A 13,998-nucleotide genomic window follows, 5' to 3' on the forward strand; every position below is an offset into this window, starting at 1 on the left:
AATAGTTTTTATGAGACCAACTCAAATACAGACAGTTTATCTTCAAACTTTTCAACAGCTAATAATTATATGCCAAGTGTATTTCTGCTTGTAAGAGCAATCATAATAATAGCTAATATTTATAGTAGTTTCCTAATAAAGTACTTTATACAAATTAAATCCTCAAACAATCTGTGAGCTATATTATTACACCATTTTATGCCTGAGGAAATGAAGCACAGAAAGGTTAAGTAACCTTGTAAGCAGCAAATCAGGATTCCAATCAGTCTGGCTCCAAAATCTACACTTCTAACCACGATGTGCTATACTACTAGCACACAGAGAAAGCCAGAGACAAAGCGATCTCCAAATGCTTCTCTCAATACATTAATCTTTGAAGATTATTCTGATATTCAGTAATCACATCAACTTAAAAGTGCATCTTTAATGCCTTATTACCTTTTGTACGCATTCTGAAATGATTACTGTAATACTAATTTTATATAGTTGGTGCTTCTGGGTACAGAAGTGCTAACTTTTTTTCCCTCACGTTAATAACAATGAGGGCACTACCAAAGAATGTGTCAATACACACAGATCTTACCTGCACTACAGAATGTACAGTCCTTAAAGGTGGTCCCAGAATTACGACATCAGATCTGCACTGATTGGGAGATAAATTTCATCTACTTTCCTGAGTATGTCTCCACTCATAGGAACAACCGGCGCTATCCGGTAAACTAGGTGGTAAAGAAGAACCAAACTATTACAATAGAGGGAAATATCCATATACTTGTCCAAATCGACCTTTCATACAGTATATAAGAACTTCTCGTATAAACCAAACTCTCCTTTTACTGTCACCATCTCTGAGTTCGCTGCACAGTCCTATGACTTCATGTAATCTCTATAGACCCACTTATTCTGGATTCCTTTTTTAAAACTGAAGTCTTTGACAACCTGTTAAATTGTTCCTGATATCTAAAAACAAAAAACTGTAGCATTAAGTCTCTGTTAAGAAAAGGTATACCATCAGTCTGAAACTTCTGCACCTTAAGCTGGAAGAAGAACTAAAATTATTAAAATTGGTTAAAGTCTACCTTTTACGTTTGGCCAATCCAACAGAAAAGAGTAACGTGACAATGTATGTGATGGTATTGTCTCATCTTTCCCACAACCTTACAAACTTTTCTCCTCAGAAGGAGCAGCAATCAGACTTTCTGAGCAAGAACATTTTTCTCCAGCACAGTATTTAAAAGGCTTTCCTTTATTACGACTGTTTCAGTTCAAGTCATGACTGCAAATGGCACTACAGCATTGCAAACCAATGATCCCTTCCCAGGATTAAGATTTAAAATTAAACATTCATGTGGGTTCTTTTATTTGAAAATAGCAAGCAATAGAAAGATTAAGAATATAAAAAGGAAAGAAAACAAAAGTCCACCTGGGATACACAAAGAGGAGCCAGTACCAGTTTTATACTTGAAATTTTGCCTATGTGCACGCAAGTATTTTTTTAAAGAGATTCCACACACTATTAGATAAAAGGAACTCCAAAAAGATCAATATAAGAACTACTGGGGTTAAGACATTCAATTTTGAACATAAACATCCAGAGGAAGTAAATTTTTGAAATTATATTTATTAATGTTCTATTATATCAATGCATATTGTATTCTCTTAGAACTGGGGAAGAGGAAAGCCCCACTTAACGGAGATAACAAACTTGCCATCTTTTATAAAATTTAATTAGAACTGACAATGTTATGGTTAGTCCTTAATTCCTGAGAATTTGAACATTAAGTTTTCTGTGAGTTTACAACAAATGCTCACACTGATTTTTAAACTGCAGTATGTCTGAAAAAATGAGAATATTAACAATACATCAGCAAGGAAAACTGTCATCTAAATGTGTACATCAACTTAGGTGTAAAACACTCAAGCCCTGTTGCTCTGCACTTTTAACAGCATTTAAATATGCTTAATCTTTTCAGAGATTTTATTTCAAATAAGTAAACTTATTATACCTCATCCAGACTGCAGTGACATTATTTTGAACTAAAGGCAAAATAATAATCTGTCACATTTTTCTCAATTGTAGGTATCCATGCAGTCAGCATGTGAACTCTATCTAGTATTGATAAAATAACTGACATGTGTGGGGATAATGACAGAGACATCTGATTCTCTTCTATTTAGAATTTCTATCTCTATTAAAGGAGATGATTTTAGGGAAGTTAGAGAAGAAAAACAGAAAAAACAATACTGTTGCTATGAAATGGTGACCAATTTGATACAATCAAATGCAAGATCATTAATATAAACATTTACAATAATGAAAATATAAATTATTAATTATGCAGCATGCTTTAGGGCCATTTCTACAGTTAGTACATATTACAAATATTAAATGCCTTTAATCCATCCATTGTACATAACTCTGTAAATCATGTTTACATAATAAACAAAAAACACTTCCTACCTATTCTGTTTCTTCTGAATTTTAACAGTGAAAGTGTTATCTTGAGCTGGGAAAGTTACCCTGACTGTGATCAATGAATACAGACAGGGCATTGTACACCCGTTCCAAAAGCTGGAAATCAAACAACAATGTTAGAATTACTTGCAGGATTTACCCAAAGAAATGCTTAATAGGCAAGTGCAATGGAAAAATCAAGTATTTCCTAAAATGATGTTAGTATTACACATAAAGTTTTAAACTTTTTTGTTTTCACTGTAAAGGTATCACTGTATTATATTAAAAGATTATAGGCCATGATTAACCATTTAACTGATATAATCTTTACAAAAATAAAGCTAATAGCTTGCCAGGAACTAAATTTACTCAGAATCTTTCTGTACCTTTTAAATCAGTAAGTGGTTTAGTTTATTAGAACTTTATTCTCACAGTGGTAATTTTTTAAAAGCCTGCACAGTGCTTAATCTGATTTCTTAGATTATACTTGGTTTAAAGAAAAAGTCTGCCCAAACCATCATCAAGACTTCAGTTCAACCTAATGTAGAAGAAACCTGAGTTTGGATGTAGAAATAAGAATTCATTCAATTTTCTCTGCTATCATACATAATGCCTTCAGCCAAAAGTAAAGCTTCAAGCAGGACTCTATGGCTTTATCTGTATTTTCTTCCCCCTTGAGTATTAAGTAAATCTTAAATTTAAAGCAGTTTTTGGAGGTTAAATGTTCTCAAAGCAATGTAAACTAGTTATAAAATATCTCACCACAGACAGCAGCAGCTCTAGTGAGCCACATGAAATTAACAGTGAATCAGTTCACACTGTACAAAAAGGGTACATAACACTTATGCCTCACCTCTAGTATCAAAACCATCTTCATATATCCCTTTTATAAGAATATTGATATGTATGCTTCATGAATTTCAGGCTCAATTCCTTTTGTTTAAACATTACTGGCTGCACATAGTATATGCACTGAATTTCCAATGACTGAGACAAATATGGATCAAAGACCTATACAAATACAAATTATAAACATTCATGTAGATTACAAGAGGTCTGAGGTGGCAGTTTAGGAATTTAAGTTAACCCTTCTAAAACTTCATTTCAAATAACTGTTCCCAAGCACATCTAGCCAAAGTCCAGACAAAAATCTGATTTTAAAATCTCATTCTCAACCTTTGAAAAGTAGAGCCTTCAGAAGAAGAATGGACTTAACTTTAGAGCACTGCCTTAGAGAGTTGCAGCATCTAAATATTTCCCAGAGATGTGACCCAGGAAACACTTGGTTATTAGCTTATTAACATCCATTTCATATACAATTCTGATGATTTCATAGGGGCAACGCATACCATCAGTATCATTTGACAACAGGATCTGCAGACACAGTGCTGTCGGACAGGTCTCCGTTGCTTGTTTTAGTCTCTTCTGGAAGCATGAGTGAAAATAATGGACATATTTATGTTCATTTTAAAAAGTGAATTAAGTAAATAAGAAGGACTAAAAAAAAAATTAAGAAGGACTATACTGCTAAATTTCAAATTAAGAAAATGCTACATCCACCAAATGTTTCTCTAATATCACAAATTATATGTAGTTTATTTACCTTAATTTTTTAGAAATCTAGGCTAAATATTGCAAATGTAATTGTTTTGACTGGTTTGTAATAGTGGTAGAGAATTGTCAGAGAGCAAAACTGCATCTGAGGTGGGTTTCACACTGCACCTTCCCCCAGCTGGGCCAAGAAATTGTAGTGCTATTATTGATAGAAACATGGTTACAAATTCAAATATAAAATTGTCCAGAATGAATAACTTTCCAACTGTATTTATAATTTATTTTTAAATGCAGTTTTTATTATGACTGTGATAAAATGAATTTCTGCCTTTTGTGAAAAATGTCATATATATATATATATATATATATATATTTCATTAACAGAGAAAAACTAATGTTTTCAGCAACTTTGACAACATCTCTGAGCAAACTTTAGCTAAAATAGAGTCCTAAAACAGAACCACCACCCAGCATCAGGCACGTGGGTGACATACATTACCCAAAACCCTAGAAAGCTCCTTAAGAACAGCAGTCCAAAGCAAGGAGCTCCACTGAGACTGAAATGTCTGTTTTGTCTTAATGCTTTAGGCCTTAAAGTAAATGGCCAATCCACCTGCAGAATATTCCCAGTTACCTAGGCTGGAGACAAGGTTCTGGCATCATGAAAGGCCTGAGCAGAACGTAAGCAATAACTCAGTTTCTTCACAATTTAGATTATACTGACTCAAATTCTTCCAGATGGCTTTGCTATATATTATTTTTAAATGAACCCAAACATAACACATATATTTTTTTATTTAATAAATATTTAGTATCTTCCAGGTAACAGCCGGCAGTCATTCTTCAAGAACACGATTATTCTTCAGTCTAGATTCCAAAAATGCCTGCACATGCTAGTAAGTAATACTGATGGAACATTATCAACAGGGAATAGGGTAACTGATATAAGTGGTCTACCCAAATGAATCACCTCTATTCAGTGTGAAAAACATATTTATTTTAAAATCTAACTGGCAAAATAAGATTAATAAAAACATCATGTTTTATGAAGTATCTTTTATTCTTGATTTGTGAAATACAAGTAAGAAAAAGGAAAAAGAGCAAACATGAAACCTGTCATGTTGCTGTACCTAGTTTTAAGCTTCCAAAGAGGAAACCTAAGTTACATAATTTCCATAACAGAAAAAAGGAAATATCCATTCTTCAGGGAAGACAATTGTTGCTAAATTTCAAATTTGAGAGAAATGTACCATGAGGGTCCCTTGAGTATGAAATGCTGAACGATTTACACCCACAAAGAATATAACGGACAGAACCCTCTCCTTAATGACTATCAGCTGTTATGGCTCTACTGCTCTCTAATGCTCCAAGGCATGGCCATGGAGGAGCACAGGAGGCTATTACTGTGACACTAAAATGGCCCTGACTATTTTATGTCTCCTTAATCACCTGTCCCATACATTCAGTCAGTGTCTAGTCATCAGCAGCTCTGACTTAAGCCAACATTTAGTCTCCTCCTCTAATTTGTTCCTTCTTATCTGATACAGTTGAAGGGTGAAAGAAAAAACCCTAAACTTGGTAAATTTTTCTTAATTAAGAGATGAACTGAATAAAGAGTTATCTCAGAATGAAATGCATAATCTATGTTAAATTTCTTTTCAGTTTCACAAATGATCCCCTTAGGCTTTACTTCTTTAAAAAGACATTTCTAGGTCTATATTATTTTTCAAAAATAGAAGTCTGACTAGATAAAATGGGGTATTCGTGTCTACTACTAAAGACAGATTTATTGGTCTTTCCAAATTTAAGCCACTCACTGACCTTCTTTCTCTTTCTTTTCTTGGTTTTCTTCAGCTGCAGTCTTGTCAGCTCTGAAGAAAATTCTTGCACTGCTCAGTGAGAAACAGAGCAATTCAAATTCCTAAGTAAATTAAAAAAATTAGAAATAAAAGCTGAAAATACTTTAGTAAAACATCAAATTTATATTTAATATCTCATTATTTCTAAAAAGCTCTAGTGAGTGCAAATCGCAAATACAGAAACTGAACTGTGTAATCCACCCATTTTTTAAGATATGAGTCAAATGGCTTCCAAATACCATTCATTTAAAAATATACTCTTATGATCACTATTCATCTCACTTGTTAAAATGGGAGTTTCAATATGATTTATGTTTCTTCAGTGATCAAGTAATGGATATTAAAAAGTCAAAGGAAAAAAAAAAAAAGAAGTCAAAGCAGATCTGACTGTTACTCTCGTCTACCTGTAGATAAACATCCAGTCGCTTCTGAGTGAGATTCATGGTTTGTAGTAGTTTTTCATCCTGACTAGTCGACTGCACATTCTGTTGCTTAGCAACTGCTCTTATCTCCTTCAGGTACTTCTCTCTAACAGACTGGAACCAGTGAAGTGAGTCAAATTCCTGGTACTGATCCAAAAGCTTCAGAATATAAGCCACACCTAGAGTCACCAGCAAAACCAAAACGAAATTACAATGTGTAGACAAGTTATATTCTACTCCACCAATAATTCCTAAAATTAAGCTAACCATTTTGAATTAATCCTCTTTCAAATTACATTTTACAGCACAAATGAATAAGTTTAGCAACATGGCTTAATTCCTCCTTAAAAACATATAAAGAACTAAAAAAAAGGCCAATCAAGAAGAAATAACATGGCTATGAAAATCACCTGGAGATAACATATGGCTGTAAAGGTGGGGAAAAACTTCCACTGCTGAATAGACAACAACTAGGAAGCTACAGGAAACTAAATACAAGATGCTCAAACTGTAAATAAAACCACAACAAAAACAAAGCCTAAATAATTAGGTCCAACCACTCTAAGTGATTAGCAATACCAAAGGAGCATGAACAACAGTATAAATAATGGTCAATCAGATGACCCAGCCAAAAAATACAGTAAACACTGCTCATGAAAAACAAATCTACAAAGAGCACACAGCTCTATTCTCAAGCAAACATTCTGAAAAATCCATTGTAAGGTAAACATAAAATTCATGAGAAAACAATTCCACTAAGCTTACCCATGGCAAAGCCATCATCAGTAAAGGCAGCTCCAATTTTATTTTTTTTATTCAATTTCTCCTTGCAACTAATGGAATGCTCTACGAAGTTGAGGGTCTAAAAAGATATAACAACATATTAGAGAAAGAATTGTGCTAAAAAATCTTCAGTTCCTAAAACAGACATTTCAAAAATTATAAACAGGATCTCTTCTAAGCTCCTGTCCTTTTGATTTGAAACATTTCCCTCGTATAAATAGCCTCTTGGTGAGGTCATAATCTGTGTAAGTATCTCTTAATGGCTCTTCTTTCCAAGTCCTTTAAATATGAGCACTCCCTCAATCACCACTTAACCCAAGCACAGCGCTTTTGTGTATGGTTCATTCTAAAATATTATGCACATTTAACAAATGAAGGCACTGAGACTTGAGTGGTTTAGTAACTTGCCTAAAGTCATACTCTAAATCAAGGTTGTAGTCAGAAAAGTAGGCCTGCTTTACTTAAAAGCTTAAGCACTCTTAAGCATGGCAGTCCTTACTTCTGCCCACCCAATTCATTTTACAATAGTAGTTCTTACCATATTCTCAGTTTAAAAGGCTTAGTAGTCATTTGGATAAACAAATTCCCCCCAAAAATAGCACTTCCCTAAAAGTTTAGCTCCTCTGAAATACCTTATCTAATCATAGCATTTATTCAACAAATATTTACTGAAACTTAATAATAATACCAGGCATTATTAAATAATTACAATAAAAAAATGAATACCATCAAAGAGTTCACACTCTACAGAGCAGCACTCCTGGCAATGACAGAAATGCTGTGTATCTACACTGTCCGATACAGTAAGCCACCAGCCACATATGGCCACTGTGCACTTGAAATGTGTATGGTAAAACTTCGGAACTGAACTGAATTTCTTCATAAAATTTTAACTAATTTACACTTAAGTAGCCATTAGGGGCTACAAAAGGATAGCACAGCACTGGGATATAGAGAGACCTGTTTAAAAATAATTATGGTACAGTGTGGTAAGTACTATAATAGCCTACACTGTAAACAAGATTATCAAGTTCCACTTATTTTGCCTGTAAAACTTACTTGGCAATTAATGACATTTTATAAAATCTTTGTCAACTGTTACTCAAATCTTTAGATATCTCATTTATGTTTGTCTTCTTTCTGGAATTAGATTATAAACTCAAGGACACAAGAATAGTGTCCTATACTTCTCTTCTTTGTAGTGTTTGTAATCCCTCTTGTTTTCTCCATCACTAACTGAAATCTGACAGCAGCTCTGCAAAACTAGACTCTTCCTCAATCCCACAACGGTTTGCCATTGCTGTTTACCATGACTTCAAATTAAAGAAAGATGGTGAGAACTCACCATGAGTCAACTACACTATTATCAAAGTATAACTAAGATAGACTCGCCTTCAATCTGACACTTCTATTCATATCTGAAGGTGAAAAGATAATGCCTATCAGATAACTGTAGACATTTTTGCTACGTAACAATTATTATAAGAGAGCATTAACAATTAACGTATAAAAAAAAACAGTAGAAAGGAAAATGCGTGAAGAAAAAAGCTGTCCATAGACCATCAGCTGCTTTCAATGGATAATAATGGTTCAAATATGTTAGAACATATGTGTTAATTCAGGCAGCAACGTGAAAAGTTATAACTAGATCAAAGTTAGATGTAATCAAAAGCTACGTCTGCTCAGTGATATTTAGATTTTAGAGCTATCCATTTACAAATTTTTTAAGAAAGAGCTTTGTTATAGAAACCTTTATAGAAAAATAACTCTTATTGCTATATATTACCTCTCTCATCTCTTAACTCCATTTTCCCCACTGTGACAATTGTTTTTATATTGCGATTTTGGTTAACTTGAGCTATTTTTAAGATGCCAACTACAGAATTAGAGCAAAACATACCATATACTACAACAAGAAAGCACTAAAATTTTAGCTTAGATGTTCATATTTACTACCAAAAAGAAAGAAGTTGTCCTCAAATAGTATGCTTTTAAGAAATACTTCATATTGTAACAGTCTACACTAATCACTTAAAATGACTATATGGTATAATTCAGCCCAAAGATTATATGTATGTGTGTGTGTGTGTGTGTGTGTGTGTGTGTGTGTATAAAATAGTGTATGCTCAAGTAATTTAAATCACACTAGGATTTCTCTGGCTGTTATGAACAAATAAGAATCTATCTGAACTATGAATAAGTCTCATTCTACATAGCTAATAAGTAAAAATTCTAGGCCGCATTCACTGAGACCACATTTAGTTTTATCTACAGCCAGAAAGTCAACAATATAGTCTGTTTGCATTTCCTGCTGTAATAAAAACTGGATCTATTTATTAATACTTTTTCAAAAAATTCATTTTGGGTACTAAAATACTCACCAGAGGTGGAACAATGATATAGAAATTTCGGAGATGTATATTCTTCGGCCTTCGAAATTCTGGAGCAAAAACATCCACAAGCATTTTGAAATACTCTGTGCCTTCGGCAGAATTTCGTGTGTGATCACTGAGGACGGAATCCAAATGCCTAAAATGCAAAAAAATTATTTACTTGGTTCCTTTCTCAAAAGAAGATGTGGCTTTTAAAATCCACTTCTCATTAGTTTAGATGAGAGCACTCAAAAATGTGAAATATAAGACATCTCTAAGTAAACTTCCTTGGGGTTCAGGATGAACTCATTTTTTTATGGACAGAGGCTAATCAATGATTTAATTAACTTAGTCCCTAAAACAGAATATGTAGGGCCTCTTGGAACTTTATAGAATTTTCTATTTCTTCTTCTCACAATGAGCCCTGTAGAATTCCATTTCATTGTGAATAAGTTCGTTTTCATCTTAAATCTCTTCACTAACACTTCTTCTATACCTCCTTACCTCAACTGAAACCCATCTCCTTTTGAAGAACTTAGCTTCCCACTTAACCTTCAGAAACATTAACTGCTTTTTCTCCTACATCCCTTATGTATAGCTATTACCACTTTCAAATTATTATTCCCCCACCACTAGACGGTCTTAGAAATCTCTCCTTTGAGACTCATGATCCAACTATATCCAACTACCCCCTCCTGAAAGCAGGCATCTATAACAGTTTTAACCACTGCTCTACATGTGTTTATCTTGGACCATGAGACCTACTCCAGTTCTCCTCATCATTCTGGAAGACTTAATGTCCACTTAGATAATCAATTCATTATCATAACCTCATAACTCCATGACTTCACCTGCCATGAACTTTCCTTCACTTGATGAGTAAATATTTTGGGCGAGAATACAAAATAGGTACTTGCCATTACATTACATCAGGGGGCCCTATAATGTCAGCATGTCCTGTTACTGGTGATGCTAAGTTTGATCACTTGGTTAAGGTGGAATACATCAGTCTCTGCATTGTGAAGATGTTTTTTCCCTTTGTGATTAATAATCAATTTCTGAGATAATTTTTTCATAGTGAATGAATACTCTGTTCTCCAAAAATGTTTGAGAACCCACTGACGATTTGTCTCATTTCAAGTATTACAGTGATGGTTGCAAAACTGTTTCTTTCCCTAAATTTTCTCATCCCTTCTGTATTTACTAGCTGGCTAGCACTGTAAAAAGGAACTTTCCCTCTGCTTCTCCAACTTTTCTTATTATCACTATACTCGCGGTTTCTTTTTTAAATTCAATGTATTATAAGCAATTTCTACCATTATTCTTTTTGATATTCAAATTGTCTCCACTTTGCCCAGTGGTGCTCTTTCATGCCTGACTCAATAAGTGTTACAATTATTAATACTACAACTTAGTTTTCTAAAGACTTTCTTAACAATTCTGCATGCCTCTCTCAAGTTTTAAATTGTTTACCAAAATCACCATTTACTCATAGTCTGTAGATCTGCACTGTCCAATAAGATAGTCATTAGCTATTTAAATTTAAATGAAATAAAAATTTTAATTCAGTTCCCTAGTCCCATTAGCCCTATTTCCAGTATTCAACAGCTACATGTGGTAGTGACTACTGTCCTGGACACTGCTGCTACAGATTACATGAAAGGAAGGACTAGTATTCTAGAAATACTAGTTGGCAAATAGAAATATTTAAAAAGAGTAAAAAGAAATAAGTGAAATGAATTTTATTAATGAGATATTTGGCATTCTTTTTTAAACACTAAATCGTCAAAATCAGTTATGAACTTTACACTTTAGCACATTTCAATTCGGACTAGCCACGTGTCAAGTGTTCAACAGTCACATGTATTAGAAACCCATGGTCTAGAAGATTCCTTTTAGGGAAGTTGGAAAGGCATCAGAATACTGTAGTCTTGAAAAAATTATATTTCATAAACTGAGACCATTACTTGCAGAGTAAAAACACTGACATATAAGTTTATATATTACCCTCTAGTCTTGTCTTTAACATTTAAATGAACATATACTTTTCAAATCTCCAAATTTAAATTATTCCAAAATTAGATTACCTAGCTGCTTTTAATGTTTCTTCTGCAAGACCTTCTTCTTTTACTAGTTCTTCAAAATTTACAATATCTTCAAGATCAGGTACAAATCTACATAAGAATTTGGGAAGGAATTTATTAAGTTAAATATGTGCAACTGACACAGATATGAAAGCAGTACTGTAAGACTCTAAATTTTTCAACTGTATCTTTGGAAAGAATTTTGCATTTCAGTTATATTATTAATATAACCACTTTAGTTCCACAATTGAATTTTAGATATATGAATAATCAAATTATCCTTAAAAATCATGTAATCTATAGAACCATTCACAAACTGTACAAATAAAAGAAATTATAACTTTAAGTTAACTATAAGCTTTATTTATAAGTTAACTAAATAAAGCTTTTCAACAGTCTGCTGTAGTCTTAAAATTTGAGAAAAAATTTAACTAGTACAACTAATGATTTTCTTCCATATTTGACCTCAAAATGTATCAACAAAAAAGAAAAAAACCCTCTCTACAATATTACTTATAAAAAAGACATATTTAAATGACATAAAATTTCTAAATGGCATAAACAAGGCAAAAATATGTTTGCATCCATACCTAATGGCATTGCTGCTACAATGAAGCCCACCAGATCTTATCATCCGTACATAGCCCATAGCATTACCTTAAAAACCACACACAAAAAACATCAGATGTTTATACAAATAACTCTAAGTTCTAATAATCAGGAATACAGTTATTTATAGCAATTACAAGGTTTCCACTCCTAAGTAGCAAGAGATTTTGCTGTATTTTACACTTCAGTTTTTGCTCCATAAAAATAAAACTTACATATTTGTGCACTTAAAATATAAAGGTATATATATACATCTATATTAAATATTTTTAAAATAAATGTAACTTTCACTTGTAAAGTCATTAAATGCTGACTACATTTTAAAAAATCACTTTAATATATTACTATATCAATAATTTCTTCACTCACATTAAGTATGTGTTTGTGTCTCTCTCTCACTCTCATACACATACACAGATGGAAGTGATATTCAGAAATCCTTATTTGATGCCTCCCAAACTAATATCTCCAACCTGGGCTACTCCTCTAGGCTTTTTTATCCAATGCCTACACCTACATGTCTAAGAGAAATTTTAATTTAGTAAGTTCAACTCAAACTCAAGATCTTCACCCCCAATTATATTTTCTACCTTAGAAACTGACAATTCTATCCTTCCAGTAGCTCAGGCCAAATGCGCTGAAGTCATCCCTGACTCTTTCCCTTCTCTCACACTTTATATCTAATCAATGGGCAAATTATGTTGGCTCTACCTTCAAAATGTAGCCAGAATCCAACCAGGCAGTATTCACATGGGGGAAAAAACTCATACTGGTGTATGAATTAAGTGAAGTTTTAAGTAACACTGCTCCAGAAAAACAGCTCTTAATTTGAGGCCCATGGACTCTGACTTTGAGCATCTGAACTCCAGTATACTATACTCAAAAATGTACGTGAACGTGCATATGGGCATTGTTCTGGGAAAAACAAAAATCAATCCAGAGTTTTCATCAGATTCTCAGAAAGGGTTAAAAACTATTGCTCCAAGCGTTTACAATCTAATATGTCATCAAATATTACTATGAATAAAAAAGTACTTATTTGACTTCATTATTAAATTGTTTAAAATTAAAAATTTACTAAGGTAAAATTCTCTAAGTTCTTGTACTAATACAAAATAGAAAGGCCTAATATGTAAACCAATTAATTTATAAAACTTAAGCTAGTGCTCACTGACTTTACTACCTAACTAAATGCTTATAACACCCTTCCCACTAGTAAACTTAAAGCCCCTTAGAACAAAGGCTATTTGTATTCTCAGCATCTAGAAAAATATCTGGTATAACAGAGCCTTTATAAATGTTTGATAAATGAATGAATGAATCTCAGGAGGCACAATTTTACCAAATTATAGTCAGTAAGAATTTACTAACTGCTTGGTGTCTGCAACTGTGAAGAATACAAAACACCTTTGGACTTGGAGCCAAAAAAGTCCCAGCAAAGCCACTTATCTCTCTTGTGTTTCTCTTTTTTCATCTTTAAAAACATGACTACGTGCCAATCTCAAGGGTTACTGTGTGGATATTAATAGAGATAATACATGTGAAAAGCTCTAGTAAGCATAAAGTTTTTTTAATCTAGGATTATTTTTAAATGCAGTTCTTGTTTTTAAATATAGTATTACACATTTCAGAAGACAAGTTCTACTTGTAAGCAGAAGGACAACTCAAGAAATTATATATAAATATGAAATGATGTAGCATAGAAAAATTATTAGTTAACTTTTCACATAAACATTTTACACCTTTGCATTTAGGCTTAACTTTTAAAAGTCTAAAACAGTGCCTTGAACAGAGTAGGTACCCAATAAATAGTTACCAGTTGACTATTTACCATGAGTATGGCCTTTGAGATGAGTTATT

General features: G+C 33.0%; 1 protein-coding gene across 4 annotated transcripts in view; it reads right to left on the reverse strand.

Annotated features, from left to right (window-relative positions):
* Positions 1–1,225: 1,225 nt before the first annotated feature.
* WASHC4 (WASH complex subunit 4) overlaps positions 1,226–13,998 on the reverse strand; it is a 51,182-nt gene continuing 38,409 nt past the window's right edge. Inside the window, exons 27-34 of one of the 4 annotated variants that reach the window (XR_002172879.3) lie at positions 12,120–12,186; positions 11,533–11,619; positions 9,455–9,602; positions 7,056–7,152; positions 6,273–6,469; positions 5,831–5,930; positions 3,309–3,880; positions 1,226–2,572 (exon numbers count right to left, since the gene is read on the reverse strand). Coding sequence is in view for 3 of the 4 variants with exons in the window: in XM_019918474.3 (XP_019774033.1) it covers positions 3,813–3,880; positions 5,831–5,930; positions 6,273–6,469; positions 7,056–7,152; positions 9,455–9,602; positions 11,533–11,619; positions 12,120–12,186 (764 nt within the window). In the remaining variant the exon portion in view is untranslated. Of the gene's footprint in view, positions 3,881–5,830; positions 5,931–6,272; positions 6,470–7,055; positions 7,153–9,454; positions 9,603–11,532; positions 11,620–12,119; positions 12,187–13,998 lie in introns of all 4 variants that reach the window. The other 3 variants (XM_019918474.3, XM_019918473.3, XM_019918472.3) reach the window with 3 other exon arrangements.

Source organism: Tursiops truncatus, chromosome 11 (assembly GCF_011762595.2).
Source record: "Tursiops truncatus isolate mTurTru1 chromosome 11, mTurTru1.mat.Y, whole genome shotgun sequence".
Classification (NCBI taxonomy): domain Eukaryota; kingdom Metazoa; phylum Chordata; class Mammalia; order Artiodactyla; family Delphinidae; genus Tursiops; species Tursiops truncatus.